General features: G+C 42.2%; 1 protein-coding gene across 9 annotated transcripts in view; it reads right to left on the bottom strand.

Annotated features, from left to right (window-relative positions):
• The window catches only part of LOC126522761 (uncharacterized), a 53,094-nt gene extending 32,674 nt beyond the window's left edge, over nt 1-20,420 (bottom strand). For 4 of the 9 annotated variants that reach the window (XM_050171558.3, XM_050171562.3, XM_050171561.3 and 1 more), the window contains exons 1-10: nt 18,743-19,670; nt 17,704-17,801; nt 14,853-15,005; nt 14,593-14,638; nt 14,394-14,481; nt 13,720-13,871; nt 11,127-11,255; nt 4,587-4,703; nt 2,231-2,285; nt 2,101-2,149 (exon numbers count right to left, since the gene is read on the bottom strand). In XM_050171558.3, coding sequence (XP_050027515.1) covers nt 2,101-2,149; nt 2,231-2,285; nt 4,587-4,703; nt 11,127-11,255; nt 13,720-13,871; nt 14,394-14,481; nt 14,593-14,638; nt 14,853-15,005; nt 17,704-17,801; nt 18,743-18,970 — 1,115 coding nt within the window. In that variant the 5' untranslated portion in view covers nt 18,971-19,670. Of the gene's footprint in view, nt 1-2,100; nt 2,150-2,230; nt 2,286-4,586; nt 4,704-11,126; nt 11,256-13,719; nt 13,872-14,393; nt 14,482-14,592; nt 14,639-14,852; nt 15,006-17,703; nt 17,802-18,742 lie in introns of all 9 variants that reach the window. The other 5 variants (XM_050171560.3, XM_050171563.3, XM_050171565.3 and 2 more) reach the window with 3 other exon arrangements.
• Nucleotides 20,421-24,470: the final 4,050 nt, after the last annotated feature.

The following is a 24,470-nucleotide window of genomic DNA, read 5'->3' as shown; positions in this document are numbered from 1 at the left end:
GAAAAGATTGTTCCATCAAGATAAAGCCTGGTAACAGTGGCTTATGTGTGATGTCACAAATGCCACAATGACGAGCAACTTAAATTTGCTATAGTGCTGTAAATAGGCTGAAGATATGCCGAAGATGAGCCAATGGGATCAACATGCTGTTTTATGCCTTGCTAATACAGCTCGCTAGCATGGCAGCCACAACGAAATCAGTCAGTTAGCAAAATTAATTTCGCCATTTTTAACGTAGTTTTGATAATCTCTTGAGACTCTCCCGATTGCCTCACATCTACACAACTTCTACATTATGTTCTGCAGAATAAAATCCTGTATTCCTTCGAACTTTCATTACAATCCAAGTTTCAGTTCTTTTACAGTGATGCCTGCAAACATCCAAACAAGTTCTTTTGTATTTTGAAAGTCTTCGATAATTCCCTGCGAGTCGCATAATAAACCTCTTTTTTTATTTCACATACAGGTGACACATGATGTCCTCTGTATTCTGGCAATGTTTCACCATTAACAAAGTTTATTTTCCTTGCAATCGGTTTAGATGCCTTTTCTGTGCAAACATTCTCGACATATGAAAAATAGTTCTTCTAGTGTAATAGCTTTGGTGTGAAAGAAGCCAACATTCATATTCAGGTAATATAAATTGCTATTTTAAGCATTGCAACAAAATCTAAATGAGCTTGCCTTGTATGCTATATACCAGCTTATCTCTTTTATTAGAAACAGACTTAGGTATTCAAGGCCACCTGTGATAGGTATAAGAGGTCACCTGTGGAATTGGGGATAAGAGTTAATGGAGAATACCTTAGTAACTTGCGATTCGCTGATGATATTGCTTTGCTTAGTAACTCAGGGGACCAACCGCAATGCATGCTCACTGATCTGGAGAGGCAAAGCCGAAGGGTGGGTCTAAAAATTAATCTGCAGAAAACTAAAGTAATGTTTAACAGTCTCGGAAGGGAACAGCGGTTTACAATAGGTAGTGAGGCACTGGAAGTGGTAAGGGAATACATCTACTTAGGACAGGTAGTGACTGCTGATCCGGATCATGAGAGTGAAATAATCAGAAGAATAAGAATGGGCTGGGGTGCGTTTGGCAGGCATTCTGAGATCATGAACAGCAGGTTGCCATTATCCCTCAAGAGAAAAGTTTATAACAGCTGTGTCTTAACAGTACTCACGTACGGGGCAGAAACATGGAGGCTTACGAAAAGGGTTCTACTTAAATTGAGGACGACGCAACAAGCTATGGAAAGAAGAATGATAGGTGTAACGTTAAGGGATAAGAAAAGAGCAGATTGGGTGAGGGAACAAACGCGAGTTAATGATATCTTAGTTGAAATCAAGAAAAAGAAATGGGCATGAGCAGGACACATAATGAGGAGGGAAGATAACCAATGGTCATTAAGAGTTACGGAATGGATTCCAAGGGAAGGAAAGCGTAGCAGAGGGCAGAAGAAAGTTAGGTGGGCGTTTGCAAAAAAGAAGAAAGTCTGCAGAAAGTTTGCAGGGACAACATGGCCACAATTAGTACATGACCGGGGTAGTTGGAGAAGTATGGGAGAGGCCTTTGCCCTGCAGTGTGCATAACCAGGCTGATTATGATGATGATGATGTGGTAGGTATCACTATACTGTCACGGTATCCAGATGGACTTCTGGATACTCAATGAGTAATCCAGCTGTACACTTGCAAGACAAATTGCAGGGTGATTTGAGGTGAATAATAAAATGTCATCAATCAACCTTGTAATTAATCACTTTACAATACATGTCCCAACTGAAGAACTGAAGTTAAACACCAATTATGTCCTAATTTATATCCCTTTAGCAGAAATTATGTGCTTAGCAGTAGTTTTGAGAAACATTACTCTTCAATATATGTGGTGATATGCATTGATGTCCTAATTAATGCTTTTCAGCACTGTGGAAAATAAAACACAGAAAAAAATGATACAGTCTGGCACAAATAATGAAGAGGCTCCCATAAGCCAAACACTAAAATACTTTGAAAAGAGTGAAGTCAATAACTCAGAAAAATTATTGTGCTTCATGTGAAAAAGCAGAAAAAGAAAAGGATGGTAGGACTTGTGGTCCTTACCTTGTGGAGTCTGTTGACCTCAGGCAGGCACCATAGCGTAACCAAGACACTGCAAGTGAAATTTTGCGAGCGAAATGCTTTCCTGTGAAGCCTCTAGCAAAATAAGCATGCCAAAATGTAGTGAACTTACATGGCTTTTCCTGCTGTAGACAGACTGCCACACTCTCTGCTCTCCTTCTGAAAAACTAGAAGACAGCAATGTCCACCCTAAAATCAGTGCAGCTAGTCTAAGTTTAGACACACATGACAAAGTAGGCGAACTAAATAGTGCACAAATTGAGAAATTAAATTCCACTGCCAAATTTTTATTAAATTTTGTTCAAAGAGGCCCTGGGCCACCCTACGGGCTTGGTGAAAAAACACTGTTCGCGGATGGCATATGCTGCTGTGAACATCTCAAACAAATTTTACAGTTGTACGTGGCGTTTAGAGAAAGCAGGTGGAGTGCAAAGTCACCTTTTCTTTTTTTTAACGCTATCTTTTCGACGGAAGCCTGCTCCTCACTCTTTTCTCAATGCTTGATTTCGTAATATAGATTCCCATATGCGGCTGTTATTGGCCAATAGCTGACATCAATCAAGAAGGGTATTCGGATCAGTACGCTTCAGTAGGCTGAAGTAAGTGAAAATCTGCTTTCAACTTTCCATAATAATTACGTTCTTCCAGAATAACTCCTTCTTCTGAACACATTGAAGTACTTTTTGCAGCAAAGTATTGCTGGAACAGCCTATTTTGACTTCGAATGCATTTCTCGAATTCAATAATATGTAGTCAAGGAACCATTGAAGAGCACTTTACTCGAGACTGACATGTTACATGAACTGGGCAACCATCAGCTTATAAGATTCAATGCAAGTTGAGTTTTACAAAAGATGGAGTTTGCTCTCATAAGCGGTATCATTGTAACAAGTAGACAGCACAGTATACATGGTTTAATCTGATGCTTTTTACCTTCATTGTATAAACCCCTCCCCTTGTCAATGTGCCCATTGCATAAATCCCAAGCGAAAATAAACAGAGAGGTACCAAATAAGTGGCCTAACATAGTAGCAGTACAACAACACATGCTAACCGCAAGGTCAAGCTTACCACCATTGTAAGCAAAAAGTTATTGAAACCGAGATGAACTGGCAAGTATACTTGTCCTGGTTAAGCGTACGAAAACTGCTGGTGAATAGTATGGATTATTTTCTCTGCCAATTTTATTTGCTGCATTAGTAACTAACACTCTAAGCAATGTCAGTGAAACGAAGTCCCCATGCCTTTGGACTGGACTGCAAGCCTCCTTGCTACTAGTACTGCTACTCCTAGATTTCATTTAGCTTTGACAACACCACTAAAGGAAATAATGCAGTAGCATAGCCAGAAATTTTTTCAGAGTAGGCCCCGCAGTTGATTGGGGACGTGAAGTATGAGGGAGGGGGGCTAGGTGGCCGGCATACAAACACAAATTTGGGGGAGGGGAGTACGTGCTTGGCGTACTACCTTGGCTACACCACTGACATAATGTGAGGACTGCAGCCTCCGTTAGTTCCTCGGTGCATTAAAATAATGTACAATCAATTCTAAAGGGCAAGATGTGTGAGTGCCAGGAAAGCTGCGCCTGTAGTAATGACAATGCATGGATGCCTAGTGGTACTAGTCTAATCAACTTTTTAAACTTTTAAAAAGTCCCAAGATATATTCTATCAAGAAAGTGAATTTAGTTGGGCTGCCTTGTACTGTCACGCCCGCCTAACATCCCCTTTTATTGTCACTGTCACTTACTCATATTTCATCCCCCTACCACACATGTTGCATCTCTTGTCTCTGCAAGACATTGAGAAGTTTATTTCCTGCAAAGTTCAGCTGTGTACTGATTAAGTTTTAAGCAACTCAAAGTACAAAATTAGAAAAAAAGAAAGAAAGAAAAAGGAAATGTGTTATGTTTGCATATGTATGACTCAAATAAAGTACAAACTATAATTTATGTATTACATGAGAAAAACTTGTAATACTTCTGCAAACAGAGTAACTGAGAACAGTTACAGAGTACAGAATAGGTGGGAGTTGCATAAATAACACTATGTGAAATACATGCTGTAACACAGCTACAAAACTATAAGCAAAAAAAAAGCTTTTTACAGTCAGTTTTAGATTGTAACCAGGTCTCGTGATCCATAAGCACTGTCCAAGTTTTAGCATTTGTTAAAACAGCAACACATTACACATATCCTCTCTCATAAAGCAAGATCCCTTTGGGAATGCTTTGATCAGACTTTCCAACTAATTCTCAAAATTTCCCAAATGCAAAATCCTGCCACCACACTTATGCTCCTGCCACCAAACACAAGGGGCAGCCGCAAAGTTCTCAGATGTTCGCCAGGTGTGGCTCCAAAACCGACCACCAGATGGCCAACAGCGTTTTCGCTACAAGCTTCTCTAATGGGGGGTAAACACAACACCAAGTGCCAGGATAAGAAGTCAGCAGTTGTACACTTAATCACCTTGTATGTGACGTACAGCCAGTAGATGCAGAGGATGAAGCCTTTCTTCCAGATGTCCCGCAATGGCACCAGGCCGTGTTCGTAGTCCCTCTGAAATGGGATCTTCAGCTCCCTGGGCTAGAGATGTTGAAGCAAAGTTGCTTGCTATTGCAGCCATTCTTAAATCGTTGCTATAGCATTTCTATATCAAATACTACAGTATTTCCAAAGCCATTTTGGTACAAAAGAATCCCAACACCATTTAAGAACACACCAGTGCTTATAATTCAATACAAGTGGCTGAAAAGCAGTGCTGCGTGGCTTCACTAAAGACAACAAGTTTACAGGTATTTACAAAAAAAGTACAGCAACTCTAACAACTTACATTCATCAGCTTGTGGCAAGCCCAGTAACGATTTATATTGAGTGCTATATTTAATTACTTATGAATGTCTGTTCCATAAGCACTTCTGTAAAGGCATGCAGCACTGCTTTTCAGCAATTCAGCAATTTGTTTTGAACTAGCTCCAACATGACTTATTTAACAAGGAACACAAGCTACTAAACTAACATCCACACTCAATTAGTTCGAAGATTACACAAGGTTTATCAGTAACAGAAAAACAAAGCTGAAAACAGCAATAAAGTGAATGCGCGATTTGTAGCCACAAAGTGTCGGAGTCAAAGCAGAGGAAGCATGGTACTGTGCACATGTAAATTTGGGTGCTGGAAAATCAAGAACTGATTTGGAAACACAATCTGTAAAGTGTTAAAAGACACATACGTGCAGTTGAAAATGCAAAAATGGAATTTGCAAGTTTCATTACTGATGCTTTAAGTTCCATACATGCTTCTCCACGTACACATCAACTACAACAATCAGAGGGGTTAAAAATCCTACTGAATGGCACTAAAGAGAACATGCCCACAAGTGCCACTATCAGCTGATGAAAATAGGGCAATGGATCAGTTCATAGTGTTTACTCATGTGAACGATGCCTACAATCAATGTTAAAAAAATGTCACGCTGTTTTGTTTACTGTAGATGCATTGTGAATGCAAGAATGTGAACTAATTAATTTTCTTTTTCAGTAGAGTTTCATGCCGAAATTACTAGAGGAAAATCTGGCTAGCGCCTACGTGCAGTCAGTATAGCGTGTCTTCAGGCATGGGAATATTGAATAATTCATGAATATAAAAAAATCATGAAAATAAATAAATAAATAAATCTCTCAAAACTTTGTCCTCCTTCCTGGCTTCCATCCTCTTGTCTTTAACCAACTTTTAACCTAACAGTATTGTCATCTCAAATCATCTGCCATGGCAATGATTAGCCTCATTTACTCTCTAATTTTAACTACTGTGTTGTTCTGAGAACACTAAAAATAAGAGAACCCCTTAAAGGGCCCCTCACCAGGTCTGGCCATTTTGAACTGACAAGCGCAGAGCATACAACTTGCACTAACGATCGTGTTTGCAAAGAATTACATCACTATGTGCCTTGGAAAGGTCTGAAATTGCAATCCGAATGCCATTTCCCCTTCTCCTCACAGCCACTGAGCTCCAAGTCGGACGATGACGTACTCGCACCCCTGCGCCTACGTAGTCGGGTCCGCAGTGCGACGTTGCTCGTGGTGACATGAGACTTCGAGAATTATTCCAGGCACCACTCTTACTTGTGCGATCTGTTGCTTGAATTGACGAATTGAAGTTTAGAGAAATAATAAAACACACAAATGGAATGCCTGCGTGTTTTTTGTTTTACTTCCAACGAAGCAAGGGAGATGTACTTCCGCTTTGCCTGCTTGTTCGCACGGTCGTGCAGTCACATGTGCAGGTACTGAAACTAGGCCACTTTCTACCGTGTTCCAGTGCATGATCATGCTCTGTGGTCCGCTTGTTCTGCCTCAGTACTCGTGTAGCACTGAATTATACAGCTAGTCATATGCCCTTGTGCCCAGCGTGAAAAATTGTGCGCTGCGCAAAACCAGACAATTACAACAGCTTGTGCGCAGCACCGTAAAAAAAAAAAGAAAGCAAAGAGAAAAAAAAAATGAAGGCAGGGCCCGTGACGCATGCATCATGCGATCCTTGAGGTCCAGTATAAGAAAACGCAGGGAAGGAATTTTGCTTGCGGAGCCTAGACGGGGTGAGTGGAGAGAGTGTCTCGCTATGCAGTGGAGCTCGCCTCCTGAAATCATGGCTTCGTGGCAATGAATTATTTCTATCTCGCCTATTAATGAAGCGATTTCAAAAATGTTTGCAGCAGAACGCTCCCTAGTGGACACGCAACAACTTTCAGCGTATAACCAAAATTTGCTATGGGGCCCGGTGAGGGGTCCTTTAGGATAGCTAAGATAGCCATCCATGGAGAGTGTCATTTACTGACATGCATTCTAAGTGTTGAGACTTAGTTATACAGTCAAAATGGCATAACAGAACAAAATGGTCACAAACACAAAACACTCCCCTGCTTGCCAAGAATTGAGATTCGGCTTTGTTGGTATAGCGTAGTAACAGGTATGAAACATTTTCAATAAACCTTTGTTGAAAGTTAGCGCTCGTGTTGCACCCTCCTCCTTCGTCCTTGTCTTTTCGAATGCTTTATACATATGCTTTTACACAATAAAGTTTTAAAGAAATGTTGTGCAACTAGTACGCAAACCAGCTGAATTACAAGAAAAATACAAGAAACTGTAGTGTGCTTTCTCAATGAAGCCATGCAAAATCGTAGAAAAAGCCACGTGCTACCCATCACACAAGCAGTATCTTAACAGCCTGCAATACCACTTCAGAAAAGAATAGCTTTATGGGTGCTAATCATCGTAATACTGAAAACATAGCACAGTAAGGACAAAGGACAAGTGGAGACAGTGCTTGGCCTGTCTCCACTTGTCCTTTGCCCTTACTGTGCTATGTTTTTAGTACTGCAATACCAGATATCCCTCTAGTAGTTCTAAAAAAGCTCTGTTGCTGTGTCCTCCAAGTTAAGCAGTTGATAGCAAAACTTGTGGGTTTGTATTCTTCTACTGTGTATATCTCCTTCACACAGCTCTAAAGAATGTACAGGATATTCTCCCAACTAGTCCAAGAAGTTGTTTTGGAAAGTTAGAAACACAATAAGAGCACCCCTTGTTCAAAGGAGCACTACAGCAAAATTGTAAAAGGCACTTCCCCTGCATTGAAAGCCCAAGACATCTTTGTGCTACTGGAAAACAGTCCGTCATAGGGTTACTATCTCAAGGCTAGCTTAGCAAACATACCCCAAAGAGCAGTTTCTAAACAAACAGCTTCTACTACATAATTGCACACACATGCATGTACTAGTACATGAGCATTCCTGGATAACAGAGCAGGTGGCATTATCAGGCCACAAAACAAAAGGACTTGCTATCATGCCTCCTGCTCTGCTGATAAGCTGCCCATCGGGAGAGCAGACAATACATGTGAACCCGCCCACTCTCTGAGCACACAAAAAACAATAAGACTTCTTACACTGCTTTGTCTGGCCTTCTACAGTGTCATACCACATGAGGTTATTCGAAGCAATGCATATAGCCAGCTTCTTTCAAAATGAATCACAAAACGGCACTTCCTGCACAAGACTCAATGCATCCTTTTTCCATTTCTGTAGATTCTATTAGACCAACTAGCTTAAGGGGAGAAGTTGGCATTGAGGCATTCTTTAAAGCCTTCTTTATCAAATTTAATGAAACTGCAAGATATTGTCCAGCAGTTTGGGCTGATTTTAAATGTGGAATCATGTTTTTAATAGATGAGTTAGTTCTACAGCTAAATAAAAATATATTACTATTGTTTTCAGAAAGATGGAGCAAGAAATCCTCCCAAAGTATTGCTTGGGGTAGATAGCTAGATACTTAGAAGCACAAGGCTCGCAATAGTAAGAAAACCTTTTTGGTATGAGAAGTATCAATAATTATACAGCTCTACAAAGTGTTGCTATCTAAACGTGGCTCATTATATTACTTAAAAGGGCCTTGAACCACTTTTTATCGAAGTGGAGAAAGGCATTTGAAGTGAAAATAGACTATTTCAGAAATGCTTCGTTGCAAAAAGTACTTCAATGTGTTCAGCAGAAGCAGAGTTATTGGAAATCAAACATGGCCTCCGCTGTGCTCCCATTCCTTCTTTAATGCCTTGCACTGCGAAACCTACAGTGCAGTGGGGCGTGCCCACAATACTCCGCCTTCTGAATGTCACCGTGGCGTGCAGTTCAAATTTCATTTTGGATGTTAACGTAGATGCCACGACTTTCACCTCTGGTGCCTACAACGCGCTAAACATAAGCCAAACACGGTTGTCCTCAGTGAGCTGCAGTGTGCTTAGCCAGCGGACTCATGGCCGCAACCCACAGTGGCTGCAGTATCTGCTCCATGTAGCCGACCGCAGCTTTATGTCAGCTATCGGCCAATACTAGCCGTCTAAGGGAATGATGAAATAAAGCGTCCGATGACGAACTAAAGCATCCAGAAGAGAGTGAGGACAGGGCCTTCTGCTTGAAGAAAGAGTGTTTGTGAGCAAGATGACTTCGCGATCCGCTTGCGAGTTCCACGCACTGCGTACGGCAGCAAAACTTGGTTGCAATGAACACATCAGCATATGCTACCCACAGACTATGTTATTTCACCAAGCCCGAGGGGTGGCTCAGGGCCCCTTTAATGTAAAGCCACAGACACACACACACAAGCACACACACAAAGAAAGCAGCTACTTCTGCCATTGTGTTAATTATGCATTTAGCGACCAACTATAACAAAAATGATTATTCTAGGTGCCCTGACAGGTAAGCCATCGCTCCTAAAGGATTGCAAAAAGCCTACAATTCGTGCTCTGAGAAAATGCAGAATAAAAACACTAAACAAACACATCTCGTGTTTCATTGAATACAACAAAAGGTACTGAAATATTTACATTGCTAGATGGTTAGTAGCCACCAGGTGTATATCAGCCTGCTTACAGACACCCAAATATTATTATCCAACCTTTTTTTGTTTTTTTTTGTTTCTAAGACCTATGTACCCTCTTAAATCACTTCACTGACTTATCACCCAGTGATAATTGCTGCAGGAACACTGCAAATTTTTCATTTAAAAACAAATTGAGGGGCCATTCCACTCTGTGAAGGTGAATGACCAGAGAAGCTGTAGCACATCACACAGGGTTAGACAAGGGTAAATGTATTTAATTTCATCATTTGGTGATGGCAGTGACGATAGCTTTGCGATTACTCTGTTTGATTACTTTGTGATTAAGTTAAATCTATACTTGACCATTGTTGAGTGAGTCGGATTGGTGTGGCCCTTGAAACCAAGCTTTTCTAGCACAAACTGAGCGAACAATTTTTTGCCTGGTTTTGAAATGTCCCCCCCATTGAAGTCGCCAATGATGATCACCAGGGTAGTGCCACCACGGTTAACCCATGCAAAGTGTGTGGTCATTAACTTCTCTATATCACACTTGGGTGTACCTGGAGATATATGCAGACACATTCTTTGACAAAGGCAAATCGTTGCACATACGTCGCTGAGTAGTTGGTTGGGCCGGATCGGTGTGACATCGCAAGCAATATGTCTGCAACACGAAATGAGTAAACCACTCACTTTCCGGTCCCAACACATCCACACTGAAATCACTGACGACGACCACAGGGGTAGTGTCATCACAACTAGCCCACACAAAGTGAGTAGCCATGAACCTTACAGGGCTATGAGCCATTGCATTTTTTACTTGCTTACAGGGGTATGAGCCATTGCTTCAGGGGGTATGAGCCATTGATGATGATAGTGTTTATTGACGCACACGAAAAATACACGGAACCCTAGCTATATGCGGCTTCGCTGTAAAAGTTCGTGCAAGTCACGGGTATTTTCAATTTACTTATTCTAGGGGCTAAAGTCACATACATTACATGACTAATATCATTTTTCTAAATATGCCAGGAAGTGAACATCTCACACTGAAACGTGGATACTTCGAACATTTTCTAGCTGCAAATGAGGCCAAGAACTAACATTTCCGGTGTTATCTTTATTTTTGTTAAACATTAGGGTGCCACATGGCTTGTTGATTACTGCAGTTATAGCTGACTCTCTACTTCTGATCTATAGACCACGTGTTGAAAATTGCAAATGTTTGATTACAGCAATTACGTTTTGGATTAACACAGTCAGTTCCTATTGCTTCGAATGCAAGTGGTTACATTTGCATAGACCATGCAGTACAAACAACATCAGAACCTAAGCTGTCTGCAATTTCGTGAACATTGGTCGTGAAAGACAAGAAAGTAAAAAGTTAATTCCTGGGGTTTTATGTTCCAAAACCCCGACCTGATTATGAGGCACTCTGCAGTAAAAGACTTCAGATTCAGTTGACCACCTGGGGTTCCTTAATGTGCACCTAAATCTAAGTACAGGGGCATTTTTGCATTGTGCCCCCACCAAAATGCAGCTGCCACAACTGGGATCAAACCTGCAACCTCAGGCTCAGCACTAAGCTACCATGGTGGGTTATAGAAAAATGTTAAAAGAATGAAGCCCAGACCTCATGAAGCTGTGCTTTTTCAGTGGCAAACTGGAGGAATCGCTCCAGCTCGGGGCTCAGCCTTGGCAGGTTTAGCAGGTGGCGCACCAAGTCCTTGGCCTGGTACTTGATGCGGCGAGCATGGTCAGCCTATGCATATCAGCAGAGTGTTAGTGCAAATAAGGCCACTAAGGAATCAGGATACATATTCCAATAAAATAGTGACTGTTTGATCCGAAGTCTTCGTGGAATAAGACACATTTCAATTCATTATCCGAAACTTTATAATATTCCCACACCCCTAACTGGCTGACAGCCAGATATATAGATGAACAAGTTGTCTTAATGTTTAAAAAACAGCGCTAAAAATGTGCACCAGACAACAGAATAGAGGATGAGACACACGCAGCGCTGTTCTCTTTCTTTTTTTTTTAACAAACTCGATGGCTTTTTAGAGCCTTACATCAAGCGTGCACGCATGCTCGATGTGAATAAAAGCACTCGTCATTCCCAACACATTGCCCCGTGGTCGTGGGTGAGATTAACCCCATTGTTCACCCCAGTTCAGCAAGCCCATTTCCTTCAAAGATAAGGTTACAGAAGGCTGGCTAACAACACCCACTACCTTTTCGCATTATGTGAAATGCTTCCGCCACTTCCCTTGCAATGCTATCATTGTGCACAAACAGAATTTTTGTGTCATCAAAGAACAGTTTACACTCGCATTCGAAGCAGTGCTTTACCAGGCTTGTAGATTTCTTGTCTAAAGAACTCTAGTGCTCCGATAGCCTTACATTAATGCATCGGCCTGTCTGCCCTATGTGCGAAAGGGCGCATGACAAAGGGATTTGGTAAACAACAGAAATCTTACAGGGCACAGGCTTTTTCCCATGGTTTATTTTACAGCCTGTGTTCTTTCCTATTCCTTGTCTCTCTCTTTGGACAGCTGCTCCCAAATTACCAACTTTATTAGGAGCTGGGAACAAAACTTAGACACCATATCTGGCCCCTGCTTTTCTAAATCTGTGCGAGAGAATTAACGTATGGTATTACTGCAACTTTTTTACTCCTTTCAACCGAGCTACCACGCTACTCTAAGTCGTGTTTGGAGGGCTCTAACTTTCTGAGGATTTTGCCTGCACATGAGACAAGGACCGAGTCCTCGAAACTGGCCTCCCTGCATCTATGTACCTGTGCCTCAAGACTACTGCTCATCTTATGATGACAAGACTTCTTGACTGCCATACCCACGCAGCCGGCTACTACCCCATTTTTGACAAGTTTTGAGTGGCATGACCTGTAGTTCAACAGGGGCTTCTTGCTCCTAGGGAAGTACTGCCAACACAAGTGGTCTTGTTCGAAGGTTAGCTTTAAATCTAAGTATTGCAGTATGCTATGTTTTGGGTCTTCATGTGTGAATTTGAGCCCAGAACCACTTTGTTTAATAACATCGAGAGCCTGCGGCACACTTTCAGGTTCGAGGGATTTGACAAGCACAAGAAAATCATCTACGTACCTAAATATGTGCGTAAAATCACTGGCCAAGTGTTTCTCCACTTTTTTGTCCACATGGCTAAGAAAAATATTACTTAGGATTGGGGCTACTTTGGCACCTATACACACACAAGACTTTTGCATGTATGTTTGGCCTTGCCAAACGTTCTCTTCCGAATTAGCAGCCAGGAATGGGTCTGCCACACTAAGCGTCGACAGATGTTTGTTTAAGTAGGTAAAAACAACCATCTGCCAAGTGTAGTGGTCGGACACGATTGCCCTGAAGGGGACTCCGAGTTTGTGCGTCTTGGCCGCAAAGAAAACTTCAAGAATGGGTAGCTCAGCATGTTTTACTTTCTTTGCCAGCATTTCTAGATTGAACTTTAACAGTAGAGCTACCGCCTTCTGTTTGCAACAAGTCAGGTTGTTTTTAATAGGCCGAAAATTCTTAGCGACTGTATTGCGAGCCTTTTCAGCATAAGCTTCTTCAGACATGACTGAAAAGAACCTCTCATTCTCTGAATGTACTGCTCGCAAGCGTTTATCACATAAAGAGTTAACCAGACAGCGAAACCGGTTACTCTGTCTCTTAGACAGCCCGCTACTTGCTACAGCATCTATGCATTCAGAAACAGAAACATGTATCCCATCCTCTATTCTGTTGTCCGGTGCAAGTTTCTAGCACTGTCTTTTAAACATTATGAACACCAACTCGCCCAATCTGCCGTTCTTCTTCAAGCTGTCTTAATTTCACTCAATTAACATTTCAATGTTTTTTTTGTACAAATGTACCTACAGCCAGACATAAAACAAATAAGTCACTATGATTTGCCTTGTTGTAGAACAATGTTTGAGCTTTCCAGGATGAAGAAAAACAGTGTATTCAGTGATGGCCATGGCCACTGAGACAAGTAATTAATAATAGGGTTGATAGTTGGTCTAGTTGATACAGCTGCATTGATATAAACCATGTGACAAGACAGGACACAAAGTAAAAAAGGCGCTCATGCGTTCCCTCTTGCCTTGTATCCCATTTTGTTGTGCAGTTTGTACCAATGCAAACAATCCTTGTTAAGAAAAAAAAAATGCATTAAGAAAAAAGGGAAAAGATTCCACTTGCATCAAATGGGCAGCCAGCAGCCAGGGAGTCCTCTATTTCTTGAAGTGCAGATTCAAGCATGTCTTCATATTTGTTGAGCGACTCGTGAAAGCTTGCCTCAGAGATTGACGCGCCATTCAACGTGTCCAAGCGCTGGCCGCATCCGACGTTTACTGATGGCATAAGAAGAAACAAAAAACACTATTTTGATCACTATGCAAAGAAGCCTTGAAAAGCTTATAGAAATACGATCCGGTTTACACATAATGCAAGCAGATCTCCCTACAGGAAAACTGCACAGTCAAACAGTATTATAACAAAGCCACATCAAATACAAAAACAACTTCATTATACACAGTATTCATTATAGGCATATATTCATGACATTTTAATATTTGCAAGAAACATTTACTTTGCTATGTCCAATAATTTGTTATATCTGTGATCATTATATTAGTGTTTTACTGTATATTACAGGAGGTCTCATATTTAGTGAATGGATCAGGAGGACTGAATAAGCTGAGAAATAAGTAAAAAAAGTCATTTATGTATCAAAAGAATTAATACTACACTGGTGCAACAAACTTGTTTTATCGGTATAGAGGACAACACTAAACTTTAATGTAACCTGAAGTTACTAGCACACATTGTGCATAATTCCAACAGTACAAAGAGACAAAAACAAAGCTACATACATCTTCTGGTGTACTTGACATCCTTGAGGTGATTCCTGATTCCTTGAACAAAATACTTGATGTTGAACAACTTCAGTGCTAAAGATGCCTTGAATGGGGATGTCCCGGAAAGGGAGAATACAAGGATACACTTAAGCCTTATGAACATTGATAAAACACGAAAACTCCGAAAGATAGAATTATCTGAATTTCACATTACCTCAATCAGTGCGGATCGGATGTAGCGTGCATTTCTGACCAATTTTCTGAAAATTGGAATGATTATTGTTAAAATGCATACAAGAGTCGTCATTACTCTTCAAAAGTTATGATTCCTATCACAATGTAAGCTTCAAAACATGCTACATTGAAAGAAAAAGCACATGAAACCCAAGGTTAGGACATTTTAATGTTGCCAAAACATAACATTAATTCTAACACTACACGTATCATAATGTACACAACATTACAATACCATACCCCTTGTCGGATGAAGCATAGGCAATGCACATGGGACGAACAAAACCCCTTGCTTTGGGATCCAACATGACAGAGTAGTTGACAAGTATGTGCAGATCATCTCGTATACTTGGCATCAGGATTTGGCTGTCCAGCTTGGGGAATGTTGATGAGCTGAAGAATAAGGAACCGAAAGAAAGCCGCTATGAAACTCAGTATTCCAAAGACCACTGAACTTGCACAATCTAGAAGAGCCGTTTCAGCGCTATAGTAGAACAGGTGTTGCAGGCTGGACGTGAGAAAGTACTCTTTAACTAAATGTAGTAAGTGGTGCAGACAGTAACAGCTCAAAGTCTGACGCAGTTTTACTTTGGGAGAAAGCAAGACAAACATACAAACACATTAACATTTTAAAGCTTTCAGACCATATCTACGAATCATTGTGTATATATATATATATATATACACATAAGGGTAAAGTTAGCACTAAATATCTAGTATAGTGTAACAATATGACAAAGGTGTTTGTTTATCGGACAATTACGTATGTGGTTTACATTGCTAAGTACACAGCATTCTTCAAAAGTATCAACACATATTGACTCTCCTATAAAGACCAAACTGTATTGCCAATTTATGGTGCTGTGGGTAAAGAGATGAATAAAAAATAAAGTAGAAGGGGCACACTAGTGAAGGAGACATGGGCCACCTGTGGTTGTCACAAATATCATTATCAGATGCAATCATTTTTTTTTTTTTTCTTATTATCTTTGTAGGTATCACAGTGCATGCGAAAAAAACTGCTGGAGCCAATAGCCGCAAGCTACTGGATGGGTCCGAATGCGAAATATAATAGACATTCGGCACAAGCATAGGGGGATCAGTACAGAGGATGAATTCAACAAATTAGTACATTAAAAACAGAAAAAAATATTTTTTTACAGCATGCATAAAAATTATCCCCAGTCACATAAATTATCAAATCATAAAGAACAGAACACCAAGCAAGAATACAGGTGCCAAATCAGTGGTTCATAGCTAATAAATATGATTTTAGTGCTCTGCCAAAATTTTGTGCTTCTTTTATTTTGGAGGGCATGTTGTTCCATGTCTTAACTCCAACAAATTCAAGTAGTTTTTTTCCATATACATTATGTACAGGAGGCAGGTTGAAATTTCCAGCGGCAGTACTTCTGGTAGAATGTGATGAGAAAACTATGGATACAGGGAAAGGATAATTGCATTTCACAACACTGTTTACGTAGATAGCTGTTTTATGCTCACGCATAAGATCGAATGGCAATATGTTTAGTTGACTCAACAATGGTCTGCTGGGTGTATCAGTTCTCGAGTGCGTCGTGATTCTTAATGCCTGCTTTTGTATGCAATGAATACGGTCAAGAGAGATGTCATACGTCCAACCCAGAGATTCAATGCAGTGTGATAAATGGCTATTAAATAGAGCAAAATAAAGTATTCACAGCACATCACAATCGGATAGTTCGCGAGCTCGGTAAATACAGTAGCAGGCTGACGCCAATTTTGCACAGAGCACATCTATACGAGTTTGCCAGTGTAAGTAATCGTCCAGGGTTACTCCAAGATACTTAAAGCCATGAGTGTGCTGCAGTTAGGTATCGTTCATGACTATATTTAATGTGTTAGTGTCAACGATCTTACTCCGTTAATGAAATATTGTGTATTTAGTCTTTTTGATATTAATGGAAAGTTTGTTAGCTGAAACCCATTGAGACACCATTTTTAGTTCTAAGTTAAGCATTGCTTCTAAGCGATTCAAACTGTCTGCCCTTACTATAATGGCTGCATCATCTGCATACATCAACATTTTTGCTCTGGTTATTACTTTTGGTAAATCATTTATACATAAAGAAAACAAGAGAGGCCATAACACTGAACCTTGGCGAACTCCATCATGCACATACTGCTGGGAAGATGTGAAGCCATCAATGATAACTTTCTGCTGGCGATCATAAAGGTAGCTAGTGAACAATTCAAGGCTACTGCCTCGGAACCATAGCATTGTAATTTTTCAAGAAGATTTTGATGATTAACAGTATCAAAAGCTTTTCTAAGGTCAAGAAATGCAACAGCCACAAGTTCATGATTGTTAAATGCCGAGTTAATCATGTTTAAGAAGCCAAAGGAACACATCAGCTACGAGGTATGATAGATGATGTGGGATCCAGACATATTTTGATCAGGTATATTTTGATGTATGGTGGTAGGGACAGGATACAAGCGAATTGAGGGTTATAGAAGCTGCTGGCAGTTAGTGGTCAAAAAAGTGCAACTATTCATTGGCACAAAAAGGTGTGATGGGCAGCATCATAGATAAAATAACATTTGCACCAAATATACACTATTTTAAGAATTTTGAAGAACTGCAGCAGGCCTGCAAGGTTCATTACTGCCTTTGTACTTTACTACTTGCATTGTGCTATAAATGTTATTGAGAAGTAAGCACTTTGTTTGTCACCTTCTCTATCATGAACCCTTATCATTAGGCTGTTTTCATCACGACTGACCAGCCACATATGCAGGCTTGTGTTGGATGCATGCCAGCATTGGTGCACAACACTACGCTGTCCCGTCTCAGGTGATAGAATAAGCACTTACTGCATTGCAAATCTTATCTTAGCACTGCCACAGCATACAATAGTACTAGAGCTCTCAGTGCACATGTGTGTGTTCAATGTTGAAAGTGTGCATCTTTGTCACTAGTGCCAGGCACCTATTTGCCTGCATCAAACTTGGAGGGATTATTGGCAAAAAAATTCCGAGACACATCCTGCAAGTGATATATGATCAAGCACATAGTCTTCATATCTCATTTCACTGAATTGATACTCACGCTCCTACTTGCTGATAGTCAACAGAGAGTATGCTGATTACTAATGAGTTGATGTCTATGCTCTCCACCCTGTCTCCTATGTTGTGAGGTATGGTTACCTGCACGAAAAAAACAAGTGTAAACATGTGACAAGAATCTGACATGTTCTCTTGATGCGCATCCAAAGTAATTACAGCACATTAGCATGACAGATGCTGTCACCATTTGTTCACACACAGTTCACTACAACACCATTAGCAATCCAGTTTTCACAGCTGTGACAGTCCAGAGTGCTGTTTTCCGTAAGGGTAGAGAAAGAGGCACAACTTTGATGTAGTAACTAAACACGCATACAAAGTTGTGATGGCATCTAGAGGGAAGGACAAGCAGTTGGCAATTTATACTGCTGGTTTTCACCATGTTCAAGAATCAGTAAGCATCTGCGAAGGTGCACACAACCAGAGAAATCAACATATTGGCTATGTGCCTAACATATTACCAGCTGCAACGATACAGCTGCGAAAGCTAGTGGAATCTGTTTTCCATCACAGCAAGTTTTCAATGTTGTCTTATTTTCTAACATAAAGATATTGGTCAAATAAGCTCGGTGCAAAAGCTCACACAAATGCAACATGATTATGGCACTCTGAAATGCCTTCTGTGCACTGGTAGCTGAATAACAATATAAGCTCCTTACGTGTGTCTTATGTCAAGCATGCAAAAAGTGAAGCATTTGTGTATTATTTTTTTCATGCATGCAACTATATTTGCATGTAGGGTGACGCTTTAAATGAGCACAGGTATGCCAAAATGTTATGATAAGGACAGTCCTCTTAAAATACCAGTGCAGTACTACTGGCTAAGCTTAACTTTCGTGACCCCTCCACTATCACAAACAAATCAAGTTACATGATGTTCGCCCCACCCATGGGCCTAGTTTTCATTTCCAGGACTGAGCGGAATTCGGCGTGAAAGCGCTTTTACGCGCGCTTTGAAATCTAATCAACACGCGCGACACAGCAAAACGACACAACAACGTAAAAGCGAGAGTAGCGCTCACGAGTGGCATCGGTCCGTGGACTTCGTTGCACTCGGCTATGAGAATAAAATCGTTGTCTTCGTCGACGAAGGGGTTCTCTTCCTGTGAGAAGAGCATACCGCTCCAGTCGTGTTGAATGGCCTCCTTGCTCACGGGGTCGTCGTCAAAGTCGAGGAAGACATCGGCGTGCTGCTGCGCCTCCTCGTCCCGACTGCCGTAGGCCCGGGCCTCCGAGTAGTGCCCCAGCATGCCAGGACCTGAGACGTAACACAGGACGACTTTCCGCGCTGCTGGGCACTTCACACGCCTCTTCGTGTTCCCTGTCTTTGCGTCACCGGAGCTATCAGCTGTCAAACATGTCGGACAACGGATCTGACTGCGCCCGCACTGTTTACACCACGCGGTAACGCTGAGAAACGAATAGGCTTCTCAGATCCGTCCGGTGTTCAACGCATGGTTGTACCAATCAAGGCGCCCAAATAGCGCGCAGCTACTCTAACACAGCCACAGCCAGTCACACACAAGCACACATAGTGTGCTCACCGCTGTATCACATCGACACGAAAGGAGACGACGAAGAAGAATAGAAACCATCAAGCGTAAGCTACCAACATCTTCCAGCTAAGTGACGCACAAGGAGTGAGCGTGCTCCACAGTTGTGATAACAGAGAAAATCCTCACAGATTGCGCGGAATCCCTCCCCCGAGTCCGGTGCTGCAACTGTCGTCGCTACCGTAACGCCTTTCCTATCAAGGCGAAATTCATGCTCATACTGCGTTTCCGTTCTTCTGACCAGTCTTTCGCTGTCGCGCGCCCTTACATAATGCACGGAACGCAAGGTTATTTATTAATTGATGCACTCAAGAACGCCCAAGCAGTGGGACAAGCTACGTCCTTTAGAACGCATACATACGCTTGCAAAACAAAAACTGAGACTTAGGCACGTGATTTGCGGCGTTGCCAGACCGCCTCGTGAAATCGGCTAAGAGCGATGAACACCCACGTACCCCGGTTCGTTGGTTGTTTCTTCCAGCAACGCAGCAACACAATACGTTCAAGAACTTCGGGAAACGCTCTCACAAAGGCTGAAACTTGCTCCACGGCCACTAGACTGGGCCTGCCATTTATTTATTTATTTATTTATTTATTTATTTATTTATTTATTTATTTATTTATTTATTTATTTTACAATACTGCAGACTCTCTTGAGTCCAGGCAGGAGTGAGCAGATACAATGCAAAAAAAAAAAAAAACATCAGACAGACATTCACTACAAAGATATGGAAAGAGCTCAAAACGATGCATCATTCAGACATAGCTCTCAATATTGCGAGGAACACTTCAACATTGGGGCTGTCAGCAACGTCCCTCGGTAACCAATTCCAGGCTGCTATGGTGCCGGAAAAAAAATGAAGACTTGAATATACCAATATTTGTACGATACTGTTCGAGCTGTTTGCCATTATTGCAACGAGTGCTGGCGCGAAACACTGGGGTTATGTAGGGAGACAAATCAATTGGTAAAAAATCATGATACATGACATACAAGAGCTTCAACTTTGATTCGGCCCGCCTAGACTGCAGGGACTCGAGTCCAAGAAAACCCATCATTTCTGTAACACTGTCAGTTCTCCTGTACCTATTACAAATGAATATTGCAGCCATCCTCTGTATTTTCTCTAGCCTGGTAACATTCTGTTTCGTATGCGGGTCCGACAATAAGGTTGATGCGTACTCTAAACTGGGCCTAACATGGGTTTTATAAGCCGTCATCTTAACTTGGAGCGCCGCGTTGCAGAGCTTGCGTCGGATGGCTCGTAGGGCTAGAAATCATTCAACGCGCGACATTGCGCGCGCTGCACAAACGGACACGAGGTAAAAGATGACAAGAAAGAAAGAAGAAGCTTCGAGGCGGTACGTCGGTTCGAATGCAACAATGGAACAGCAAGTGCCAACGTGCCCCTAAGCACGAGCGAGACGAAGAAGAAGAAGAAGAAGCACCGTTCTTGAGCTTGAGTGGTCGGTTCGAGCTACCCGTCCGCAAGGTGCGAGCAGGAGGCTTGGCGAGCATGGTGTTCGGATCGCAACAGTGAGCTAACGGGGTTTTGGCTAAGTGTCGGGTGGATTTAGTCCAGTTTTGTAGATACCAAGCACGGTTTTAAGATAAATTTATATTGTCTGATACGGAGATAGTGCCACAAATGTCGAAAAATTCTCCAGGGGACGGCACGGGGCGATCTCCGCCTTGGTCGGCTTCCCTACCACCTGATCAAATACCTCTTGAAGCTTTCTTTCGTAGTGGGGTGAGCAGCATTCCTGTGGCGCTGGTGCCTTTGCATGGAGGAGTCATCCGGCTCAACAACCCGAAGGCAGTGCAGGTTCAGGCGGTAACGCATCACTACTTGCACATCACTTATGTACTACAGTTTGGCAGAGGTGGGATTGTTTGCCGTTCGCCAGCCCAAGCGTGTGTGTACGACTTTAAGTGCTCATCGTTTGGATCGATGCAAGTTAGCGCCTTCATTCCCCCGCCTCTTTCCTGCACTAAAGGAATAGTTCGTGGTATAGACTCCTCTTTAAGTCCGGCAGAGATCCTAGAAAAGATATCCGCGGCTGGGGTAATTGCTGTTTACCGGTGCAACAGAATGGTGGACAATACACGTGTCCCTACTGAGTCGGTAATGCCACGTTTGCAGGCACATCTTGCCCTACTGAGATAAGAGTCTGGCCTCTAATATTCAGAGGGGACCCGCTTAATTGCCTCGCGTCTATTACAATGTCGCAATTGTTGGCGCTATGGTCACAGCATGGGTGGTTGCAAATCCAGCCTTCGTTGTTGCGTCTGCGGCGGGAGCCATTCCGTTAGTGATAGTTCGGCAGAGTCGGACTCTTGCTGCCTCTGCGGTGGAGCCCACAAGGCTGATTGCTCAAACTGTCCTGCAAGAACTCAAGAAGTCCAAATACTGGAAGTTATGGACAAAAGGCGCTGCTCACGCCAAAAGGCCATTGCAGGGGTAAAGGAAAGAGCTCACGGTTATGCGAGTGTGACAGCTCGGCACCAAGCTGTCGTTGAATGAAGCCTGTCAGAGGTAATCGCACAAGCTATTGAAAAATCTATGGCTAAAATTATGGAGCGCATTGTAGAAAGCGTCACGGAATGCTTTAATGGACTGGTATGCTCAAAGTTAGAACAAATATTACTGAGTGCTACTGCCCTGCCATCAAGCTCTGACATGAATGCTTGTTCACACCACTTCACACTCAGTAAATCGAAGAAAATCCGCCCTGAAGTCAACCCGAAATGTAATATTTTGGAGGAGGCTGTGGCCTCTGCGGTGCTCTCATCACTGGAAGGTAGATGAGGGTGCTGCAGTAGAACTGCAGATCAGGGGCCTTATAGCGTAAAACTATTCCAATATGTTTTTATTCCATTCTCCTGACGTCGAATTTGCGTAACCGTCGAAGCAAACATCGGGCGGTCAGCCACAGGGTTGTCTGAACTGACCAATCAAACGCCCTCCTCGTTCATAGGAGGTCACTTTTGTTTGCTTGAAAAACGAATAACATTGCCTACAATGAGCGGTTTGTCTTCTCTAATTGGCTCAAAAAAAGGCGAGGAGCACGTTCAAGTGGAGAGGGATTCGATGGGGCCGAGCCACTGCACTGAAAATCGACAACCCGATGAAGAGGGCGGTGCCGGAGTCTGCGATTGGTCCGCTTTCCCTTACTTAGCTTGCGGTGGCTTGACAATCGCGGCGGCATGCAACGGAAGCTTGATAATGACGCTAAAACGGATCCTAAGCAAAGAAGAGTTGGTAGAACGAGGTCGTAAACTTGCGGAAAGTGCTCGAAAACGTTCACGGCCACGCAAGAAGCTTTATTACACGCAAATAAACCAATGATCTCCGGCAGGTAAGAGTAGCCAGTGCCTGAGCGATCGGCAGCAGCCATCTTTTATTCCTTTCGGAACGGGGCAGCCTGCGGCTATTCAGAGAAAAATTCAGTTTTGTTCGACATATTAATGCATCTTTAACGCGTACACGTCACTTTGACGCGGTGAGTTGTTGCAGTTTTGTGACGTCGCGTGAGAGGCAGGTGAAGTGGGTGAAGCCCGAAAACTTTTGACCAATAGCCGAGGGCTAATGGCGAAACGGTGTCGGATCAGAAATAACTATTTTTCGTTTGTTCGGCAAATCATACATAATCAGTGTGCACACGTCACATCAGATGGGGAGCTATCGCGGTTTTCGTGACTTCGCGTGACATACAGGTGCAGTGGGGGTGGTCCAAAAAAATTTTGTCCAATCGCGGAGGGCTGATTGCAGAATTGGAATAGTAAAGTTTGGAATAGTGTTAGATTATAGCGCCTCAGTATTGGCTGCTTCTACTTATTTATACGTTCTATCCTCTCAAATTTCTCCAGGTGTAATTTTACTGCAAGGAACTTGGTTATCCCCTGAAAAACAATTTTCTCTGCTCAATTTTAGGTCATTTCGCCTATGTCGCCCGTCTAGAGATGGAGGACTGTTAATAATGGACTCAAGCAAGTTTTGCCACAGGGAAACTATATCATTCCAGCTTATGTCTCCAGAATGTGAAATTCTAGCAGTAGAAATTACTCTCCCTGGCAGTAGGCCTTTCTCGTTGGTCAATATATACTTTCCCTCGGGTGTGCAGGATACACGCCCACTAGACTCGGTTTTGGCAAAATGCGGTAAAGATATAGTTTTAGCAGGTGACTTCGACTTTCATCATGTATCATGGGGATCCACTGCAGGACAGACCTGTGCGGAAAGCGTCTATGGGACTGGGCAATAACAAATAACTTTCCGTGTCAAAATTCCGGATCAGTTACATTTCTTCGCGGACAGTTTAGATCTGTGCTGGATCTTACATTTTCGGGTCCAGGTCTTTTCACATCCGCATGGGAAACAGTGAATGTCGGGACAACCAGCGATCATTTTCCAGTTGTGTTTGAAGTGGTAGGTCCGCATACCCCCGTGGAGGCTCAAATCCACTCTTTTGTGGATTACCGTACATTTAAAAAAATGCTTGCAGACCACTTTCAAATCAAGTGAAAATTCTCCATTGAAAGGTGAGTATATTTGCTCAATTACTGATACTTCGCGCAAAAGATCAGAGTTCCAGTTAAAGGCACGCAAAAACACTGCTTCTACAAATTGGTGGAATGAAGATTGCTCGCGGGACTACAAGCGACCTAAAGCTGCATGGAAACAACTCATGCATAACCAGTCTCCGAAAAACTGGAGCAACTATAAATTTATTGCTGGAACATTTAAAAGAACGGTGTCTAAGGCAAAAGACGATTACAATGTCCGACATTTCGAATTCCTTTCAAAAGCAAATAATAAGCATGCATTATTTCGGTTTTAACATCCCCAAAAAATTATTCCACGCCCCTTGAACTGGGAGTCGGTAGTTTTAATCACAAGTGAAAAAGCTGACTCTCTAAATGCAATTGCGAGAGGGTTAGAGACCCGATTCGCTACCTCTCTTCCCTTCTCTCCTCACGGATAGGGCGCTTCAGAAGATTTCGAAGAGTTTTCTATGTCAGAATTGTCCCAAGCTGTTTCCTGTTTACCAGCTGCAGCCCCAGGTCCCGATGGACTCACAACCAAGATGATTAAACTTCTCTTTAAAGTCGCTCCTAACGGGTTGTTAGATGTCGTAAATTAGTACAATATGCATGGTTCCCTCCTACGTGGAGAATTGCGAAGGTGATTCCTCT

Source organism: Dermacentor andersoni, chromosome 6 (assembly GCF_023375885.2).
Source record: "Dermacentor andersoni chromosome 6, qqDerAnde1_hic_scaffold, whole genome shotgun sequence".
NCBI classification, from domain to species: Eukaryota; Metazoa; Arthropoda; class Arachnida; order Ixodida; family Ixodidae; genus Dermacentor; species Dermacentor andersoni.
This window is presented reverse-complemented; position numbering and strand designations above follow the sequence as displayed.